This window comes from Mesoplodon bidens (genome assembly GCF_964165515.1).
Source record: "Mesoplodon bidens genome assembly, chromosome: 10".
Taxonomy (NCBI): Eukaryota; Metazoa; Chordata; class Mammalia; order Artiodactyla; family Ziphiidae; genus Mesoplodon; species Mesoplodon bidens.
The window spans coordinates 70750984-70773461 of NC_138172.1; the positions used below are offsets into that span (position 1 = coordinate 70750984).

Consider the following 22478-nt stretch of genomic DNA (forward strand, 5'->3'; position numbering starts at 1 on the left):
GCTTGTAGAGAAAGCAAGGTTGAATGGATTATACCAATGCTTCACTCATTTGAACCGTGTAGGAGAGATGACCAGGCTAAAATAGTAGAAAAGTCTGAATTATAGAATTTTAAAAATGCAGTTTCATTACTTTCAGATGTATTTATGGGAACTTGAAATGTAAGTCTGGGGACCACTTAATTTATTAAGGAAATAATTTTTTTTTTTTTTTTTTTTTTTTTTTATGGTATGCGGGCCTCTCACTGTCGCGGCCCCCCCCGTTGCGGACCACAGGCTCCGGACGCACAGGCCCAGCGGCCATGGCTCACGGGCCCAGCCGCTCCGCGGCACGCGGGATCCTCCCGGACCGGGGCACGAACCCGCGTCCCCTGCACCGGCAGGCGGACTCCCAACCACTGCGCCACCAGGGAAGCCCCAAGGAAATAATTTTACATAAAATGATTACTTTCAGAATGCTTGAAAGTTAATTTTCCTAAATGCTTAACTTTTCCTCTGATAGCTTTGTATCAGCATAAATTTGCTTCACAAATCCTTGTTTCATAGATAATATTCAATAAACTTCAATGTAGCTTTTATTCTGATTATAATGAATTCTACTTTAATGGGCTCTGAATTTATTACAACTTACTATAATTTAAAAACCTTTTATAGGCCAATTTTGATGATCTGTGGAGGAAATTCATTACATATTCATCTGGTGAACAACTTTTCGGGTTGCCTGTGACTGACTATGAGGTTTTACACAAAATTAGGTAAGTTTAGAAATTGGACAAATTTATTATAAATAATTAACTGTCCATTAGAAGAATCATGTCATCATTAAATCCTTCATCATGCAGAGAAGAGTCTGGCTTGGAAAACTCCTAAATAGTCCCCTCATTCCTGGCTATTCCTGACCCATTGGATGCACAGTCTCCATATACAAAATAAATGTTCTAGGGGAGTAGAGAATACATTGCAAAAATTCTGGGCGTTAATAGCCTATATTTAGCCTGTGCTTTATTTTTTTTCTTTTCGTGATTTTGAATAGTGTCAATAATTGTACAGAAGCACTGCAACTTCAGATAACTTTTGTTTACTTAGAGGAATAGCCGTCCTCGGCTCTTGCTTCCTTCTTACTGCATTTATGCTAAGTGCTTTTCCCCATTGGGTAGGCATTGAGATTGAAGGCCAGGGAACTTAATTGATTTGAAAGAGTAACAGTTGCTTTTAAACAGTGGATCCAGGATTTAACCAAGTATATTTTGGTAGAATGTTAAATATAACTTTCTTCAAAGGCAAAATTAAAACAGTGGTATTAGCTTATTAGGATCTTGGCTTTAGAACTTTATGTTGACTTGTTTCAAAGTCCCAGCGTGAAAATGTCATGACACAAAGTACCTAAAATTGTCTGAAGATAAATGAATTCCTCAGCCATTTAGGGGAGATGGTTTGTATTTTTTTTTCTAAAAATAGGCATTTGCTAAGCTTAACTCAATTACTAATTGTGTTAGAATTGCTGATGTCTGGTCCTTTCCCCTGACATTAAATCAGAATCTCTGGGATGGGGTCCTAGAAATTCTGCATTTTTATAAACTCTCTAGTTAATTCTTCTGTACACTCAGTCTGAGAATCAGTGTTTTATTTTGACCTGCAGTATTCTAGGAAAACTAATCATTCTCATTTACCTTCTGGACCAATGGACCCTTTTAATTTTTTATGTTTTTAAGTAATTATGAATACTTTTCAGAAGTAAGAATAAAGGAATGGTGAAAAGCAGTTTTATTAGAAAACTTAATAAGAATTTAAGCAGAGAAAAGCCAAACTTTTACTCCATAATGTCCTGGTTTAAAGATGTATATACGCGAAATGGAGACCAACTTTTGAATGCAGCTCATTAGCTGTCATGCATGAACCTGGAGCATATCCATCCTGTAAATAGTGATTCCAGGTTTCAAACCCATCTTCAATAACTTCTAGCTTCTCATTACTTATGTTTTTTCTTGCACTTGCATTGTTAAAACTCAAAACTGTTGAAAACTCATACAGTCACGATTTTGTTCACCATCTTTTTTGCACTATAAATACAAAAATCTTTATTTTTAAATTTGAATGATCAATTAACTTTTTCATTTCTGCATCATCTATTTCCTTTGAATACATATCTCCTTGCAACATTTTTCTTCTTGTGGAATATATCAAATAAAATTTACGTAAACATATAAATAATGAAAGAACACTGTCACTTATCTTTTTCACAAAATGGGATGCTCTAGGTTCTTGTTGCAAAATACTGCGTGATACAGCCCTTGCCCCTATTGAAATATATCTTTCACTCATACATTATTGAATTTAAAAAAATCCATCTAGGTTATCATCTAAAGACACAAAAGTCTGAGATTTCACTTACACAATCAGTTTCACTATCAAAATCAGAGTCTAGAGCATTGCTTTCTGTCTCCTGTTTAATACTTGGGAAGCACCTTCCTTTGCCAATTTTATTCTTTTGCTGTTTTAGGTTGAAAATGAAAAGTACTGAATTCTTAACTGTATTAAGTGAAAGCTAAATAAACAAAAATCAAAAGACTACAAAAATGGTGTCTCCAGAGTTCTTTTTTATACTTTCTTGAAGGATGATGCAACATTTTAGCAACACAATAAGAAATTTGAAGGACGATGCAGTAGTGATTATTTTTTCACTGTTGCATCACCTCTTTATAAGAGATTTCATCATTTATTTTTCTTATTATTTTAGTCATTTTTAGTTTAATTGGGAATAATCTGTGATTAATAATGAAATAATTTCTAGGATGATGAATTAGAAAAATGAAACAAGAACTGAAAAAAAAGTATCTAAGATTCCAGAATGTATCTTAGATTTATAAAAAGGTCCTGTGCACCTTGGTAATTGCAAAAGTAAAAAATTAATAGACAGAAACCTCAATTAAATAGAGTCAAGAGACAAGAAGGGGTAGCTTTCATGCTCTGCAACATTAGCAGAGCCCAACAAGAGGAAAGACTCCTCTTCTCTCCTGGCAACAACTCAGCCAATGAAAACCCATGGACTCTGTTTACTCTAGCCCTCCAACTTCCTATTCCCCTCTATAAAAGAATTCTCCTTCCCTTGCCATTTGGGGACTTGCACATGGCTCACCATGGTTGCAGACCCAGAATTGCAATTTTCTACTGATCCTGAGTAAACACATTTTTCTGGAGAAATAACTGGCAGTCTATTTGTTTTAGGTCAACACAAGATAGAATGAGTTTTACTCCGTCAAAAACATAAGCAAATTTATCTTTGGTTGCTGATTATCTATAATAAATAATAAATGTAACTCTCAATCCTTACAAAAAATTAGAACTACTCAAGAAATAAAAAAACTAAAGTTGGATTCAGTGGACCCTCATGGTATGCTAAGGGTTGAGGAATTCCTGGGAGAATCCACAAACTCTGTTGAGTGGTCAATTTTTGGTGTTTTACACACTGAAGAAATTTTCCTTTACTTGGACCCAGAATCCCTCCTTTTATTCTTGTTTTGGATATAACTCCATCTGGGCACATGAGGGAAAGCTTTTGATACGAAAGTGATGTTTAAGGTCAGACTTAAAAGGCAGACATAATCATAAAAATCTAGCTTGCATTTGAAAGAAAAAGTCAAATAAAACCTTAGCCTTAGCTTTGATCACGTTAACAAAGTTTGGTCAGATTATTTGCAATGATTGGTATGGTTGTAATAATCAAACCATTTGTTAATGTCATGTCATAGTATAATTTGGAATATTTGAAAGCTATAAACTTTAATTGATGGAGCTTTTTTTTTTTTTTTTTTTTTTTTTTTTTTTTTTTTTTTTTGCGGTATGCGGGCCTCTCACTGTTGTGGCCTCTCCCGTTGCGGAGCACAGGCTCCGGATGCGCAGGCTCAGCGGCCATGGCTCACGGGCCCAGCCGCTTGATGGAGCTTTTAATAAAGTCTTTGTTTGGAAACCGACAGGAGTGTATGCGTTTTGGTGTATATAAGATATGATACACATAATATGTGAAATAATTTGATTAGATGAATTCTTCCTATCCAGTAATGGAATTTATTTTTTAAATATATGTTATGTAATGACTTAATTATTTGGTTTCCAGAAAGGAACTCAACTTGTTGCAGAAGCTGTATGGACTATACGATACTGTAATGGGCAATATTAGTGGTTATTATGAAATACTTTGGGGACATGTAGACATCGAAAAAATTAATGCAGAACTGCAGGAGTTTCAAAACAGGTGAGTTTCAATTGAATTAAACTTAACTGTTTATAGTGCCTATCTTAGGATCCCATAGGTATTTCACAAATGAATTTATCCTCTGATATATTGCTGTATATTCATAACACCTTCTTCAAAGAAATGTGTAGATGAACTAATTTTTTCTTTTTTTTTTCTGAAAGATGTCGTAAACTGCCAAAAGGACTTAAAGATTGGCAAGCTTTTTTGGATCTGAAAAAAAGAATTGATGATTTCAGTGAGTCATGTCCTCTACTAGAAATGATGACCAATAAGGCAATGAAACAGAGACACTGGGATCGAATCTCTGAGTTAACTGGAACCCCATTTGATGTGGAATTGGATTCTTTTTGTCTTAGAAATATTATGGAAGCACCACTCCTTAAAAATAAGGATGACATTGAGGTACATAAGATTATAAGGTCTTACAAATGATCTATTAAAGAATCTTTCCTTTTTCTTTTCTGAAAACTGTACAAATAAACATGTTATTCGAGGGTGTATTGATTGCCCTACATAATGCACTCTCAAAATTTGAAATGATCCTAAACATTCCTTGATTTTGCAAAATAATGCTGTAACTCAAGGAGATAATATGATTATTTGAAATATTTTAGTTTTGGAGATCCTCAGTCTATCCTCCTTGTCCCTTAGCTAAACCGCCATTTAAAAAATTCTGTTTATTTCTGTATTGTGTTCTTGGTGAATTCCTCAGAACATTTTTCAAACTTCTAATTCTATGCTTTTTTACTATTAGTCTATTAAATATTTTATATTATTATATTTTTCCTTTTCAAGATTTTTAATTGGTTCTTTTCCTTTTTCTATGCTTAGTGTTTGCATCAAATCCTTTTTTTTTTAATGAGGTACAATCTATACCATATTAGTTTCAGGTGTACAACATAATGACTCAATATATGTATATATTGTGAAATGATCACTAAAATATGTCTAGTTAACATCCATTACCACATATAGTTACAATTTTTTTCCTATGAAGAGAAATTTTAGGATCTACTTTCTTAGCAGCTTTTAAATACAATACAGTATTATTAACTGTAGTCACTATGCTATACATTACATCCCAAGAACTTATTCATTTTATAACTGCATGTTTGTACTCCTTAATCACCTTCACCCATTTTACCCACTCTGTTTGGCAATGACCAATCTGTTCTATATATCTATGTTTCTGGTGTTTTGTTTTTGTTTAGATTCTGCATATAAATGAGATCATATGGTATTTGTCTTTTTCTGTCTGACTCATTTCACTTAGCATAATGCCCTCAAAGTCCATTCATCCATGTTGTCACAAATGGCAGGATTTCCTTCTTTTGACATCTAAATAATATTCCATTTTATATAAATATATCACATTTTCTTTATCCATTCACCCACTGATGGATACTTAGGTTGTTTTCACATCTTAGCTCTTCCAAATAATGCTACAATGAACATGGGTATGTATATGTCTTTTCAAGTTAGTGTTTTTGTTTTCTTCAGATAAATATCCAGAAGTGGAATTACTAGATCACATGGTAGTTTTATTTTTAATTTTTTGAGGCTCCTCCATACTGTCTTCCATAGTGGCTGCACCAATTTACTTTTCCATGCAAGGGTTCCTTTTTCTCCACATCCTCACCAACACTAAGTTTTGTCTTTGTGATGATAGGTATTCCAACAGATGTGAGGTGATATTTAATTGTGGGTTTGATTCGCATTTCCCTGGTGATAAGTGATGTTGAGCACCTTTTCATGTACCTGTTGGCTATTTGTATGTCTTTTTTTGGGAAAATGCCTATTCAGATCCTCTGCTCATTTTAAAATCAAATTGGTTGTTTTTGCTATTGAGTTGTAAGAGTTCTTTATATATATTAGATATTAACCCCTTATCAGAGTTATGATTTGCAAATATTTCCTCCTGTTTAGTAGGTTACCTTTTCATTTTGTATATGGTTTCCTTTGCTGTAAGAAGCTTTTGAGTTTGATGCTGTCCCACTTGTTTATTTTTGCTTTTGTTACCTTGGCTTTTGGTGTCAAGTCCAAAAAAATCATTGCCAAGACTGATTTCAAGGAACTTACCAACTCTGTTGTCTTACAGGAGTTTTATGGTTTCAGGTCTTATGTTCAAGTCTTTAGTCCATTTTGAGTTAATTTTTTGTATGGTATAAGATAGTGGTCCAGTTTCATTCTTTTGCATGTGGTTATCCAGTTTTCCCAGCATCATATGTTGAAGAGACTGTCCTTCCCTCATTGTATATTCCCAGCTCCTTTCTCATAAATTAATTAAATACATATGTGGGTTTATTCTGTTTCATTGTCTCTGTTTTATGCCAATATCATACATTTTTGATTACTATAACTTTGATATAGTTTGAAATCAGGAAGCATTATGCCTCCAGCTTTGTTCCTTTTTGTCAAGATTTCTTTGGCTCTATGGGATCTTTTGTGGTTTCATAAAATTTTTAGGAGTTTTTGTTCTATTTCTTGAAAAATGCCATTGGAATTTTGATAGGTATTGCTTTGAAACTGTAGATTGCGTTGGGTAATGTAGACATTTTAATGATATTAATTCTTGCAACCCATGAACATGGACTATCTTTCCATTTACTTGTGCCTTCTTCAGTTTCTTTCATCAATGTATCATAGTTTTCAGTGTACAGGTCTTTTACCTTTTTGTTAAATTTATTCCTAGGTATTTTATTCTTTTTGATGCAATTGTAAATGGGATAGTTTTCTCAATTTCTCTTTCTGGTAGTTCATTATTAGTGCATAAAAATGCAACTGATTTTTGGGGCTTCCCTGGTGGCGCAGTGGTTGAGAGTCTGCCTGCCGATACAGGGGACACGGGTTCATGCCCCAGTCCAGGAAGATCCCACATGCCGCGGAGCGGCTGGGCCCGTGAGCCGTGGCCGCTGAGCGTGTGCGTCCGGAGCTTGTGCTCTGCAACGGGAGAGGCCACAACAGTGAGAGGCCCGCGTACCGCAAAAAAACCAAGAAACAAAAAAACAAAGCAACTGATTTTTCTATATTGATTTTATATCCTTAAACTTTACTGAATTATTAGTTCTAACAGTTTTTGGTGGCATCTTTAGGGTTTTCTATATGTAATATCATGTCATCTGCAAATAAGGACAGTTTTACTTCTTCCTTTCCAATTTGGATGCCTTTTATTTCTTTCTTGCCTAATTTCTCTGGTTAGGTCTTTAGATACCATGTTGAATAAAGGTGGTGAGAGTGGGCATCCTTGTCTTGTTCCTGATCTTAGAGGAAAAGCTTTCAGCTTTTCACCATTGAGTATGATGTTAGCCGTAGGTTTGTCAGATATGACCTTTACTATGTTGAGGTATGTTTCTTCTACCCCTGCTTTGTTGAGAGGTTTTATCATGAGTGGATGTTGAATTTTGTCAAAAGCTTTTTCTGCATCTATTGAGATGATCATGTGATTTTTATGCTTCATTGTGTTAATGTGGTACATCACATTGATTAGTTTGTGGATATTGAACCATTCTTGCATTCATGGAGTAAATCCCACTTGATCATGGTGTATGATTTTAATGTATTGTTGAATTCAGCTTGCTAATATTTTGTTGAGAATCTTTGCATCTATTTTCATCAGGGATCCTGACCTGTAATTTTCTTTTCTTGTGGTGTCCTTGTCTGGTTTTGGTGTGAGGATAATGCTGGCCTCATAAAATAAGAAGTGTTCTCTTTTTTTTGGAAGAGTTTGAGGAGACTGGTAGTAATTCTTCTTTAAATGTTTGATAGAATTCACCAGTGAAGCCATTTGATCCTGGTCTTTTGTTTTGGGGGGAGATTTTTGGTTACTGATTCAATCTCCTTACTACTAATCAGTCTGTTCAGAAATTCTGTTTTTTCATAATTCAGTCTTGGTGGGTGGCATGTTTCTAGGAACTTATTCATTTCTTCTAGATTGTCAGATTCATGTGTGTATAATTGTTCATAGTAGTCTTTTATGATACTTTGTATTTGTATGGTATCAATTGTAATGCCTCCTCTTTGGTTTCTGATTTTATTTAGTTGAGTTCTCCCTCACTTTTTCTTGGTGAGTCTGGCTAAAGTTTTGTCTATTTTGTTTATCTTATAAAATACCAGCTCTTAGTTTCCTTGATCTTTTCTATTGTCTTTTTAGTCTGTACTTCATTTATTTCCACTCTGGTCTTTGTTATTTCCTTCCATCTACTAACTTTGGGCTTTGTTTGTTCTTCTTTTTCTAATTTTTTGAAGTATAAAGTTAGGTTGTTTATTTGAGATCCCTCTTATTTCTTAATGTAAGGTTTATCTTTATGAACTTCCTTTTTAGATCTGCTCTTGCTGCATCCCTTTAAGTTTTGGTATGCTGTATTTCCATTTTTATCTGTCCCAAGGTATTTTTTGATTTCCCTTTTGATTTCTTCTTTGAACCATTGGCTGTTCAATATGAACAACTCTTTGGTTGTTTATAACCAAATATGTGGTTAATCTTTACATATTTGTGAATATGTCAGTTTTCTTCTTGTAATTGATTTCTAGTTTCATACCACTGTGGTCAGAAAAGATACTTGACGTGATTTCAGTTTTCTTAAATTTATTAGCACTTGTTTTGTGGCCTAACATGCTCTGCCTGGAGAATGCTTAATGTGCACTTGAGAAGAATATGTATTCTGTTGCATTTCGACAGACTGTTTTGTATATGTCTGTTAAGCTCATCAGATCTAACTTGTTTAAGGCCAATGTTTCCATATTGATTTTCTGTCTGGGTGATCTATCCATTGATGAAAGTGGGGCATTAAAGTCCCCTACTGTTATTACATTGCTATCTATTTCTTCCTTTAGGTCTGTTAATATTTGTTTTATATATTTGAGTTCTCCTATGTTGGGTGCATAAATGTTTACAAACGTTATAGCCTCTTCTTGGATTGACCCTTTTATTGTTATATAATGATCTTCTTTGTCTCTTATTATAGTTTTTGTCTTAAAGTCTGTTTTGTCTGATATAAGTATAGTTACCCCAGCTTTCTTTTGGTTTCCATTTGCGTGGTATATCTCTTGCCATCCCTTCACTTTCAGTCTATGTGTGTCCTACATCTGAAGTGAGTCTCTTGTAGGCAGCAGATAGATGCGTCTTGTTTTTTTATCATTTAACCACTCTCTGTCTTTTGATTGGAGAATTTAGTCAATTTACATTTACAGTAATTATTATAGTTATGTACTTGTCATTTTGCTAATTGTTTTCTGGCTGTTTGCAATTCCTTTGTTTCTTTCTTCTTATCTTGCACTCTTCCTTTGTTATTTGATGATTTTTCCATTGTAGTATGCTTAGATCCCTTTCTCTTCATCTTTTGGGTATCTACTATCTACTATAGGTGTTTGCTTTGTGGTTACCATAAGGCTTACATAAAAAAACTTATATTTATAACAGTCTATTTTTAAAAAATTTTATTTATTTCGCTGCATTGGGTCTTTGTTGCTGTGCGTGGGCTTTCTCTAGTTGCGGTGAGTGGGGGCTACTCTTCATTGCGGTGCGCGAGCTTCTCATTGTGGTGACTTCTCTTGTTGTGGAGCATGGGCTCTAGAGCGCAGGCTCAGTAGTTGTGGTGCACGGGCTTAATTGCTCCGCAGCAGGTGGGATCTTCCCGGACCAGGAATTGAACCCATGTCCCCTGCCTTGGCAGGCAGAATCTTAACCACTGTGCCACCAGGGAAGTTCCTATAACAGTCTATTTTAAGTTGCTTACTACTGAAGTTGGAATTCATTCTAAAGCTCTACATTTTTACTCCCCCCACCACAGTTTGTTTTTGATGTCACAGTTTACATCTATTTATCTGATGTATCCATTAACAAATTACTCTAGTTTTAGTTATGTTTACTAATTTGGTCTTTTAACCTTCATACTAGATTTATAAGTGATTAACCCACCACTTTTTACAACATTAGACTATCTTTTTTTTTAACATCTTTATTGGAGTATAATTGCTTTACAATGGTGTGTTAGTTTCTGCTGTATAACAAAGTGAATCAGCTATACATATACATATATCCCCATATCTACTCCCTCTTGCGTCTCCCTCCCACCCTCCCTATCTCACCCCTCTAGGTGGTCACAAAGCACCGAGCTGATCTCCCTATCCTATGCGGCTGCTTCCCACTAGCTATCTATTTTACACGTGGTAGTGTATATATAAGTCCATGCCACTCTCTCACTTCTTCCCAGCTTACCCTTCCCCCTCCCCGTGTCCTCAAGTCCATTCTCTACGTCTGCGTCTTTATTCCTGTCCTGCCCCTAGGTTCTTCAGAACCATTTATTTTTTATTTTTTTAGATTCTATATATATGTGTTAGCATACGGTATTTGTTTTTCTCTTTCTGACTTACTTCCCTCTGTGTGACAGACTCTAGGTCCATAGTTCACTACAAATAGTTCAATTTCATTTCTTTCTATGGCTGAGTAATATTCCATTGTATATATGTGCCACATCTTCTTTATCCATTCATCTGTCAATGGACACTTAGGTTGCCTCCATGTCCTGGCTATTGTAAATAGAGCTGCAATGAACATTGTGGTACATGACTCTTTTTGAATTATGGTTTTCTCAGGGTATATGCCCAGTAGTGGGATTGCTGGGTCATATGGTAGTTCTATTTTTAGTTTTGTAAGGAACCTCCATACTGTTCTCCACAGTGGCTGTATTAATTTACATTCCCACCAACAGTGCAAGAGGGTTCCCTTTTCTCCACACCCTCTCCAGTTTCTGCTGAAAAATCTGCTGATAGTCTCATGGGGTGCCCTTGTATGTAACAAGTTGTCTTTCTCTTGCTGTTTTTAAGATCTCTCCTTCTCTTTAACTTTTGACACTTTAATTGCGTGTTTTCTTGTGAGTCTCTTTGGGTATATCTGCATATTAAACAAATAGGCCTTTTTTTCCACAGAGGACTAGGTGCTTTTTAGTCAGCTGTCTCTGTGCTGGGCCCTGGGTTGGATGAGTACAAATAAGCCATTTAAGAACTATTTCTCAGTTTACTATGGCCTTGTGGGTCTCATGGACATAAGTCCTGAATTTTGGGGTGCTCACCTCTCAGGTATAGGTCTTAAAAGTTGGGGTGCCCGATGTGGAGTTCAAATCGTTTGCTCCTCAGGGAGAACCTCTGGTCTGTGGGTTCCTTCCCGATTGTGGATTCCTGTGCCAGGGGTGGGGCTGAACATGAGATTCTGTCTCAGCTTCTCCTGCCAGTTTTGATGTGAGTTTTTCCTTGTTCACCTAATGTATAAGAGTTGCTCAACTAGTTTTTGGGTTTCTTTGAGTTCCACATGTAGCTGTAGGTTTGGTGTGTCCATGGGAGGAGGTGAGTTCAGTATCGTCCTATGTCACCATCTTGATCTAGAACTTAGTTCTTTTTCTTTTGTGACCACCTGTTCTTTTTTCATTTCTACATTTTTTCTGTCCTTTTTATAGATTCTTAGATCTATAGATTATTAAATCTACATATATTCTCAAATATTTTATATATTCTCAAGCCTATAAATTGCAAATCTTTAGAGTTCTTCATTTATCTCTTTGAGCATCCTAAACATAATTATTTAAAAATTTTTTATTACGGAAAATTTCAAAGAAAAGTAGGGATCCTCTTGCTTCCAAAATTATCACCTCATGGCCAATATAAGTTCATCTCTACCTTCCATACTCCAAGGCCCCCAGATTAACCATAATTAAAGATTATTTTTCAGATTGTTCTATAAAATTAATTTCACCTGGACTGAGTTTTTACTCTGATTGTTTTTTATGTTGGCTATCTCTCTGAGTATCAGACTTCTTTTCATGGGTTTTGCAATTTTTTTTTCCTTTTTTTTTCCGGCTGCACCATGCGGCTTGCAAGATCTTAGCTCCCCAACCAGGGATTGAACCAGGGATTGAACCTGGGCCCTTGGCAGTGAAAGCATGGAGTCCTAACCACAGGACTGCCAGGGAATTCCCAAGGATTTTGCAATTTTTATTTTTTAGAGGACTCATTTTGAGTGGTGAGCTTTAAAAAATGTGGCTTTTATAATTTGTTAAAATTGTTTTTCTCCTTCTGCATTTTAGCCTTCCTTAGGAGTCTAGTGGTTTTGTGGCTTCCTCCTGCATCCCCCATCTCCTCAAGTCCAGAGCCAGCTGTTACAATAGTGGTTTACATCCCCTATTCTGCTGTGGTGGGGCAGATCCAGGCAGAGCTGACCTGTCTCAGGTCCTGGTTGTGGACCTGGATCTGTCACCCCATCTGCCACATCCCTAGGTTCATTTAATCCAGATGACCAGATGGCAGCTACAGGCAACCTCCTTCCACAGTGGAGGGATCTAGACCATAGTCCTGATGGTCCCTTTCATACAGGCCACTTTTAGTCTCCTCTGTCCTGCAGGAGCCAAGGGGTTGGCACCCACTGACCAGAGCCCTCAGGCCTGGGCTTCAGCTCCACCTCCTGGCTTGCATGTCTTTTTCACTTCTAGTTCATGGAGATGTTTACCTTGTTTTTAAGTCTTACTGTGTTTGTTTTTTACCTTCTCTTTTTGTGTTTTGTACATTATTCTATGTTTTTGGAGGCGAAAACTGCACCCCATGACCAGAAATATCCCCTAAATGTATGGTTTTGAGTTTTCTGCTGCCTCCTTGCCTCTTTTAGCAACATGCACGCCACAAGTTTTGTTTTCAAAGCATTTTTGTCCTATTTATAAATGCCATTCAGATACTACTGAGGGAAATAAAGAGTTTAAAAACCTTTGGTGACCACCTCATTCTTATATAGGTAGGTTTTTACACTTAAGAGTATAGCTATTCATAGGCTGTGCTTTGAAAACTTGATTTTGCAAGTCCAAGGGATTCTGGGATTCAGTTATTAACTATTCTTACCCCAAAACAGACTCTCAGTGTTGTCTACACTGGTATATTCTGTTTTCTTTACCCCATATGCCCTGCTATTAGCCAAGCTGGATTCTTACTGTTACTTCATTCATGGCCTCTAAAGGAAGCCTTTTCCCTTCCTGTAAAATGTCTTCTCCCTCCCCCTTTTGGAATCCCACTTATTCTCAGATGCTCCCTCCTCAATGAAGCCTTTCCTCCTTGCTGCAGGCAAAAGTCATTTCTCCTCCTCAGAACTCACAACAGTTCACACCACTCTTATTACACTTACTACACACTAATTTGTAATATAATCATTTGTGGAAATTCCTTGAACCTTTATATTCCTTCCCATCTCTGAGCTTCTGTGATTCTAAGTATGAAAATTAATTGAGGCATGTTGCAGAAAATACCTTACTTTTATTTTCCCTTGTGAAACTTTCATATCAAAGATTCTCAGAAAAACAGAAAAACTCATTAAAAATAGAATTAACTTTTAATCAAGTGAGATATTCATATTAGGGCCAGAACAGGCAGGAATATAACAATGTTTATATGTTACTTTAAAGAGTTCGAAAGAGTCTCATATATATTCTCATTTGCTTCTCATAGCAAGCTGCTGAGATAGAGCAGCTGTGATTATATCCATTTTGGCTGAAAAACACCAACTAAAAATATAAATAAGAACATGATGATTTAAGTTCCATTATCTCATGTAGGTGGTACAATAAAATAATTAGTAGGCAGAGTGTCAGAAGGTTCTGGTTTGAACTTGCAACACAATCATCTTAAGCCTTGGTTTTCTTGGCCGTAAAATGACCCAATGACTTCTAGGGCCAAGCTAAAAAATTCTGATTTTAAATGCACTTAATTTGTAATTGAAAATGTCATGACATATTCTTTGATTTCCTTCTGAAGGATGTTTGCATATCTGCCATTAAGGAGAAGGATATTGAAGCCAAGCTGACTCAGGTGATTGAGAATTGGACCAACCAGAACCTGAGTTTTGCAGCATTTAAGGGAAAGGGAGAGCTGCTGCTCAAAGGAACTGAATCGGGAGAGATTATCACCTTGATGGAGGATAGTTTAATGGTCTTAGGTTCCTTACTAAGCAACAGGTAATTTTATAATTTTCAGGGGAAGGTTTTGATTTGGTATTTAGGGTTATATAATTTTAGATAAAAGCCCACTTTTGTAGCTGTGGCACAACACAAGATTCTGATCTAAATGTCGACTCTTGTCTGTCCTTACGTGAACTACCTATTTTCCCTACTAATCATGGCCTCCATCTCTTCTATGGTACTCACCTCCCCTTCCTATGTTTCGTGATGGGCCCCATCATAATTATTCTCCCTCAAATTGGCAGCTTACCTCCTGAACATCTGGACTCCCCACCAAGATGACACCTTCATTTTATCTCCTTTCTCTTTTCATTCTCTGATTTTTCATCATTTCCCTCCTTGGCTAAACCTGCTCAAGTGTTCAACCAATGGCCCAGGAAAAGTATGCCATCAACACATGAAGGAATATAATGAAGGGCTTGACACTTACACACTTGGATTTTTTATGGTGAAAAGTGGCTACATTTGTGCTGGGTCCACTGCAGCCTAAACAAGGCAACATGTCCATCACTGGACTACTGAACTGCTTGAAGGTGACTGTTACCTCAAGCGCAGCTTTAGGAAATGGGACCCAGATTAAGTACACTGTCTTGGCATTAGCAACCTCTAATCCCCTAGCTGACTATCCAGTAATTCTTAACTGGTCTTCACCCTAACACACCTAAGAAATATGTCACATTATCTCAGAGGTCATTAACAGAGGTCAGTGTCCATGGGGATTCTAGTACCCTACCTCCAGGTTGGGACTGCTGGTTAATGAATGACATCCTGCATTACCTCTGGCTCAGAGGCAGTCTTGTATTTGGATAATGTACTAACTCACAGAGCTCCTAATACTGGGTTGAAGTTGCTGGGGTTAAACTCCTAGGGTATGCCCTCTGCTTTCAGGGAATCTGAATAACCTGGCAAAGGTGACCATAGGCCATTCAGTGGTTCCTAGACTTCACAGGCTGCTACTTCCCCATGGTTCATTGCAAATTCTTCCATCTTGATTTCCTGAATGATGACCTCTTGAAGAAGGGCTGTAGATTCACCTGAACCTGGTTTGTAGCCCAAGAATTCAGGACTTGAAGCCTTTCTTAATTTCATTCTTAACTTGCATATAACCTGAATATTATAGTACTTATTTATGGTACTAGTAAACTCAATGTTGAGGCCCTGCTAGAAGGAGTATAAGGATATCTAAGAAGTCACAACACTTCAGTAGATTCTCCTCCTAGAGAACTTTGCAGCATCAAGTGGATCCAGAAAAGCTCTTCTAGAGCCAACCACAGACTGATCTCATAGAAGGCAGTACCAGCTGGATCTCTAGGGCTACCCGGATGTGAGAAGGAAATTGTGTATCTTCATGGGTGAGGCTTCACTCACCTGGATTCCCTGGATTGTGACACTTTCCTGGTGGGTCCCTGATACCCTGGCATTCCAAGGGCCTTCCTACCTGTGTAAACAGGTTCCACCACACAAAGCTGTGCAATGCAGGTACCTGGCCAAACGACAAAAACTGGTCATTAGTGATTTTATTTCAAATCTCCCTTTTTCTTGTTGGGAAGTTACATACCATCAAAGATGATTTTTTTTTATTCTGTGCAAAATTAGTTTTGGCTCCAAATATCTAAGTGCTTCAACTCCCTGAAATGCCCTTCCGTACCGTCTTGGTCTGTGTGTATTGATCTTGAAGGTTTTTTTTTTTTTTTGGCATATTGACTGCCTTTCAGCTCTAGCCTGATGGCCAGATGGACACTATAAATTGGGAGTTGAGAAAAATGCCTCTTACTGCCAGATCAACTCATCTACCTCCTTGGGGCAGTTTTTGTACAACCCCTTTCTACCTCCATGTATAACATAGTCTTCCATAGAAGTGAAGGGTTACACTTAGGCATCAGACTATTCCCAGAAGGACCCCATTCTTCATGTGAGCCCCTTCAAGTCATCCTGTCCTGGATCAAGTAAAGTTTTAAGACTGTCCTCAACAAATGCCACTCACCGGGAAATTCCACGACACAACTTCAAAGCTACTTGCCATTGCCACAAACTGAAGTCAGCTTCTTAATTCAACTGTAGTTAATTAGGTCTTTCCCCAGTACCTTCCCATCACTTCCTCATGGCATCCACTCTATTTCGTGTCTTTCTTAGTTATGCCCAGCTTTCTGGACACCTTGTATTCTCATGAACACTTCAGCTAGCCCTGATGGTGAAAAAACAGGAACCAGGCTTTTGGGGGATAGCAGTTCTGTAACGTTAACACTGCAGAATCTAGGTGTAGTGCCTGGGAATTAGCAGTCTGTGGGTGGGAAGAGCACATCTGTAGTAGACATCAGACCTCAAGCTTGACCCTGGCCTTGTGGTAGTAGTTCCATAGACCAGTAACAACAGTATCCTCTGTGTGATTTTCCACTTGGATTTGGTTCACAAAAGACTTGGAAAGCCATCTTATTCCTTGTTTTCCCTTTACTCAGAGGAGCAACCAGCACAATTCCTTTACTGGACCTCTGTGGCTTAAAACTTGGTGAACTTCTTAGTTTATCACTGATACATGGGACCACTAAATGAAATCACTGTAATTATATGTTTCATTCATAAAAATGCAAACATCTCATTAACTGTATGAAATTTAATAGGAGCTGCCTTTTTTTAAGGAAAAAATGTTCAGTGTCAAAGGAATTTTTCTCCTATTATTTGCTATAAGCCATACTATTTTCTGAATCTTCCTTAAAATGTAATATCTTTCCATTCTTACTTTTTAGATATAATGCTCCATTAAAAAAAAATATCCAGGATTGGGTGTATAAATTGTCCACTTCCTCAGATATAATTGAAGAGTGGCTAGTAGTCCAGAACCTTTGGGTTTATCTTGAAGCTGTCTTTGTAGGTGGGGATATTGCCAAACAGCTACCTCAGGTAAATATGGTTTTTGTAACTGCTGATAGAATAATTTAGTGTATGTTGTTTATATGTCTCTGTAAAAGTCTTCAGAAAGACATATAGTCTTGTCTTGATTATTTGCACCAGGGGTTTGCAAACTATGGCCAACTCACCTGTTTTGTTTTGTTTTTTAATTTTATTTTTGGCTGCGTTGGATCTTCGTTGCTGCGTGTGGGCTTTCTCTAGTTGTGGCAAGCTGGGGCTACTCTTTGTTGAGGTGCACGGGCTTCTCATTGCTGTGGCTTCTCTTGTTGTGGAGCACGGGCTTTCAGGCGCAGGCTCAGTAGTTGTGGCGCACGGGCTTAGTTGCTCCACAGCATGTGGGATCTTCCCGGACCACTGATCAAACCTGTGTCTCCTGCATTGGCAGGCAGATTCTTAACCACTGTGCCACCAGGGAAGTCCCACCTGTTTCTGTAAATACAGTTTTATTGGAATACAGCCATGTGCATTCACTTATGTTCTGTCTATGGCTGCTTTAGCATTACAATGGCAGAGTTGAGTAGTTGTAACAGAGACCATATGGCCTACAAAGCCTAAAATATTTAGTATCTTGCCCTTTACAAAGAAGTTTTTTTTAAAAAGTGCTGACCTTTGATTTACATTAGTAGAAACAAGAAACTCACATAATTTTCAAATCTCCAGGTCGTCTGAAGAGGTGAGGTACATTTGAATATGATACTATTAAATTATAATAGTTCATCTCTTCTTAGAATTAGACTTATTCCTCTGAGAGTAGAAGATAAAATAACCTGTATTCTGTAAACACAAATTAACTATTAGTAAGTTAACTAATAGTAGATCAGAAACATGAGGCAAGGAAACTTAGCCTTAGAAGCCTGTAACAAATTCTTTAAAACAGCTATATGGGACCTTTTAAATGAATACCCAGTAACTTACTAATAATTATTCTATGAAGGTAATTTTCCTCTTATAAAATTAGGCCTACTCTTTTTTTTTTTTTTTTTTGCGGTACGCGGGTCTCTCACTGCTGCGGCCCCTCCCGTTGCGGAGCACAAGCTCCGGACGCGCAGGCCCAGCGGCCACCGGCTCACGGGCCCAGCCGCTCTGCGGCATGTGGGATCCTCCCGGACCGGGGCACGAATCCGCGCCCCCTGCATCGGCAGGCGGACCCCCAACCACTGCACCACCAGGGAAGCCCTCTTTTTTTTTTTAAACACTTATTTTTTTTAATTTTTTTTTTTTGGCTGCATCGGGTTTTAAGTTGCAGCACGCGGGATCTTTGTTGAGGCGTGCGGGATCTTTCGTTGCCAGCGCGGGGCCTCTTTGTTGCGGCACAGGGCTTCTCTTTAGTTGTGGCATAGGGGCTCCAGGGTGTGTGGGCTCTGTAGTTTGCGGCACGCGGGCTCCCTCGTTGAGGTGTGTGAGCGCAGTAGTTGTGGTGCGTGGGCTTAGTTGCCGCGCGGCATGTGGGATCTTAGTTCCCCGACCAGGGATCAAACCCGCGTCCCCTGCATTGGAAGGTAGATTCTTTATCACTGGACCACCAAGGAAGTCCCCTAAGCCTACTCTTTTGAATTTCCATACTTATGGCATCACTATAGATTAAAAATCAAGGATAAAGCATTTTGAAAATAGCTGGTTTCCCTCTGTAACACATTTTTAAAACATAAATCTTTCATTTTTAATCAGAAAGTTTTATTTTTTAAAAGTGCACATAAAAGTTTTAATAGAGGCAAGATTATGCCAATTTCTAAAAGCATTTTAAAAAATTGAATGCAAAGGTTAATATCATCCATGGTAATCAGAAAGTTTTCATTTGCAAAAATGTAAATGAAGCTTTGTTTTGGATTTTTACTGTTTTCTTTTTCTTTTTCCTGGTGTACTATTAAGCTTTAATTATTCCAAAATACTGAGATCAAATTATTTTCATGCTTCTTCAGTTTGCTCATCAAACCAAAACACCTGGGGTACTGAAAGACTAGATTTGAGATTTAAGTTGATAGCTCTGCAAATTAATCATGTGGCACTTTGAAAAATATATTAAATGTAAGGAAAAAAATCAGCAATAAATCTCATTGTGATAGAACAGCATTTCAATAAGCAGTTCTCTTGTTCCAGAGTTAATTCAGATGAAAAAAAATTGCCCCTTTAAATTATGTAGCCTGAGACTAATAGGCTGGTTTGAGGAACTATAGGAGATGCCAAAGTGAAGACTTGGCTTCATTCAGTTATCCACATGCCAACTTTTACTTTACTTATGTTTTTAGGAAGCAAAACGTTTTCAGAATATTGACAAGTCATGGATAAAGATAATGCAGCGAGCTCATGAGAATCCCAATGTGATTAGTTGCTGTGTTGGAGATGAAACTATGGGGCAGCTTTTACCTCATTTACATGAACAATTAGAAGTATGTCAGAAGTCACTTACAGGGTAAGAGTTTAATTTTTAAAGTACCTATCATTTTATATGTGATGGTGTTTTATCCCAAACAAGTTAATAGAATTGACTGCATTTTTGGTTTGGTAGTGATGGTTGAGGTGGTGTTAGGAATTTAACATTTCACATAAATTTAATTTCTCTGCCAAAAAAGACACCTTCAAGTTGAGGGTGGGTGAGTTACAGCATTGTATTAGTTTTGTAGGGCTGCTGTAACAAATTACCACAAACTGGGTGGCTTAAGACAACTGAAATATATTTTCTCACAGTTCTGGAGGCCAGAAGTCTGAAATCAAGTTATCAGCACCTTCTGAGGGCTCTAGGGAGAATCTTTCCTTGCCTCTTCCAGCTTCTGGTGGCTCTTGGCTTGTGACTATATAACTCCAATCTCTGTCTCTGTCTTTATAGGTCCTTCTCCTCTTCTTCCTGTGTGTCTCTTATGAGGACACTTGTCAGTGGATTTAGGGCTCATCTGAATAATCCAAGATTATCTCTTCTCGAGTTCCTTAACTTCGGTACATTTGCAAAGACCCTTTTTGCAAATGAGGCCACATTCACAGATTCCAGGGAATAGGATGTGGACATGTCTTTTTGGGGCTACCAGTCAACACACTACAGGCATGGAGTAGAGATGTGCACTCAGAGAACAATTAACCAGGCAAACTCACAGATAGTTTTCTTAAAAGGCAGTTCATTCTCAATTTCTATTTGAAATAGGGTAACGATATATCTTGGTTGGTCCAAATTTATGCCTCTGTCCTGGCTGAATGGCTATTTGTCTCCCCTCTCACTCAAAATATCTTGGTTTGGAGGTAAATTATGTGTTCACCCTGGGTTTAAGCTGCGAGGTTCACAGTACTTTAGAAAGGTTGCAGGACGGCTCTTGATGAGAAAGAAGATAGGATGGAGCAGGCTTGCTCTGGATCACTTTCTTATTTCCACTTGTTTTCCCAGGTGCCATCCATGGTGCAGTAGGACTTTCTTTCTAACCAAACATTTCAGAGGCAAATGGGAAATGACTGTAGGTGTTTGCTACTATCTTATTGATGTTAGTGGCTAAAAAAACCCAAAATTAATAATTCAGAAAAAATTATTTGGTAATGTGACTTTATTTAAAGGTATTTGGAGAAGAAGCGATTACTATTTCCAAGATTCTTCTTTGTATCTGATCCAGTTCTCCTGGAAATTCTTGGACAAGCCAGTGATTCCCATACCATACAAGTATGTAATCTAAATATCTGTTACCTAAATCCTTTTTTTCCACAGCCTATGTATTAAAAAATAAAAATGAAGTTAATGTCTTAAAAGTGCAGCCAGGAAAGAAGAGTATTAAAAATTATGTTGGTTATAAAACGTCTTATTTTCTTTGTATTCGGAGCCCATCAGCCTGAGGCAAGGGTCACTGATTATGCAACTCACCAGCTGGGTGACCTTGGCCAGCTTCTTAATTTTCCTGTGCCTCAGTTTCCTTGTGTGTAAAATCAGGATATTAATCATTTCCACCTCATGGGATTGTCATAAGGATTACACAAGATAATTCATTGAAAAGTTTTGGACACACAGTATGTGCTCACTAAATGTAATTCATTGTTATGAGTATTTTAATCTAAATATTCTTAGATCAAATAGGGATTGTGGTTTGGATTTGTCCTTTTTTTGTCCCAAGTGCTTCTCAAATGCTTTTATTGCCATTTCCAAGGGCAATACTTCCAGGAGGAAGAGAAAAACTACAGAGAACTGGGTGTGAGAGGCACTGGAACACCCATTCCAGGGCCATTTCTGGTTTGGGAATCTGGGAAACAGCTAGTAATACCTTCCTTGTTGGTTTCCAGGGAGTTGTGGGGATGAGAAAGGAAAGGAGGGAAGTAGAAGCTGTGTAAGGCAGACATAGAGCCAAGAGAGAAGGACTGAGCTATCCCTGGGAGGGAAGAGGGCAGGGACCATGTGGTTCAGTGTCCATCGGGAGGAAGATGTCAGTTACTAGTTGAATCTCCATAACATAAGAGGTGCATTTGTAGGTCTTGGAGGAAACATTCTGTAGGGCTGGATTTTAAAAAGTGGGCTTCCAAGTCAGTCAAGGGTCAAAGAAGAGTCTTTTTTTTTTTTTGGAGACAATGAAGTAAATTCTTAATCTCTTACAAATATAAAAAATAGTAAAGCTTTAAAAAACATCTCAGTGACTTTTGTGTTTAACCTCATGTATGATGTGTTTGCTCTGTCTTGTGCTTTCTTATAGCCACATCTCCCTGCAGTGTCTGACAACATAAATGAGGTGACCTTCCATGCAAAAGACTATGATCGTATCATGGCTGTCATATCAAGAGAAGGAGAAAAAATTATTGTAATTTAACTTGGTTAAAATTTTATCAGGATTTCTTTAAAAATTTAGATTTGAGGAGAATGCAATTCTCTTATGAAAGAAAGGGAGGGGAGTGGAGTCGGGTTTTAGTTCTGTAGCCCTGGCTTTGTAACAGACTAGTTTGGATAACTCATTTAACTTCTCTGAGGCTCATTTTATCATCTACACAATGAAAGTTTTAGACCAGATGATCTTTATAGTTCTTTCCACATATAGTATTAGTTGATTTTACTCATGTTTTAAATATTTTGTGTGAAATATTTTGTTTGCTTTGCCTGAGGTACTTTGATTTATGACATTTGTAAAAATACCAAATTATTATCAATTTGTAATATATTTGTAATATATCTTTCAGTTGGATAATCCTGTTATGGCCAAAGGTCCCGTGGAGATTTGGCTTCTGGACCTGCTAAAAATGCAGATGTCGTCCTTACATAATATAATTAGATCTGCATTCTATCAAATCAGTGATTCAGGATTTCAGCTCTTACCTTTCCTCAATCACTTTCCAGCACAGGTGAGAATACATGACATTTAAATTGCAAAATAAGGGGG

The 22478-nt window shown here is 37.5% G+C and overlaps 1 protein-coding gene across 1 annotated transcript in view; it reads left to right on the plus strand.

Moving 5' to 3' along the window:
* DNAH8 (dynein axonemal heavy chain 8) overlaps window positions 1-22478 on the plus strand; it is a 343843-nt gene that overhangs the window by 128454 nt on the left and 192911 nt on the right. The window contains exons 33-41 of the mRNA XM_081246835.1: window positions 652-752; window positions 4112-4249; window positions 4414-4654; window positions 14039-14238; window positions 16986-17139; window positions 19395-19558; window positions 20683-20785; window positions 21801-21905; window positions 22279-22440. Of these exons, the coding sequence (XP_081102961.1) occupies window positions 652-752; window positions 4112-4249; window positions 4414-4654; window positions 14039-14238; window positions 16986-17139; window positions 19395-19558; window positions 20683-20785; window positions 21801-21905; window positions 22279-22440 (1368 nt within the window). The remainder of the gene's footprint in view (window positions 1-651; window positions 753-4111; window positions 4250-4413; window positions 4655-14038; window positions 14239-16985; window positions 17140-19394; window positions 19559-20682; window positions 20786-21800; window positions 21906-22278; window positions 22441-22478) is intronic.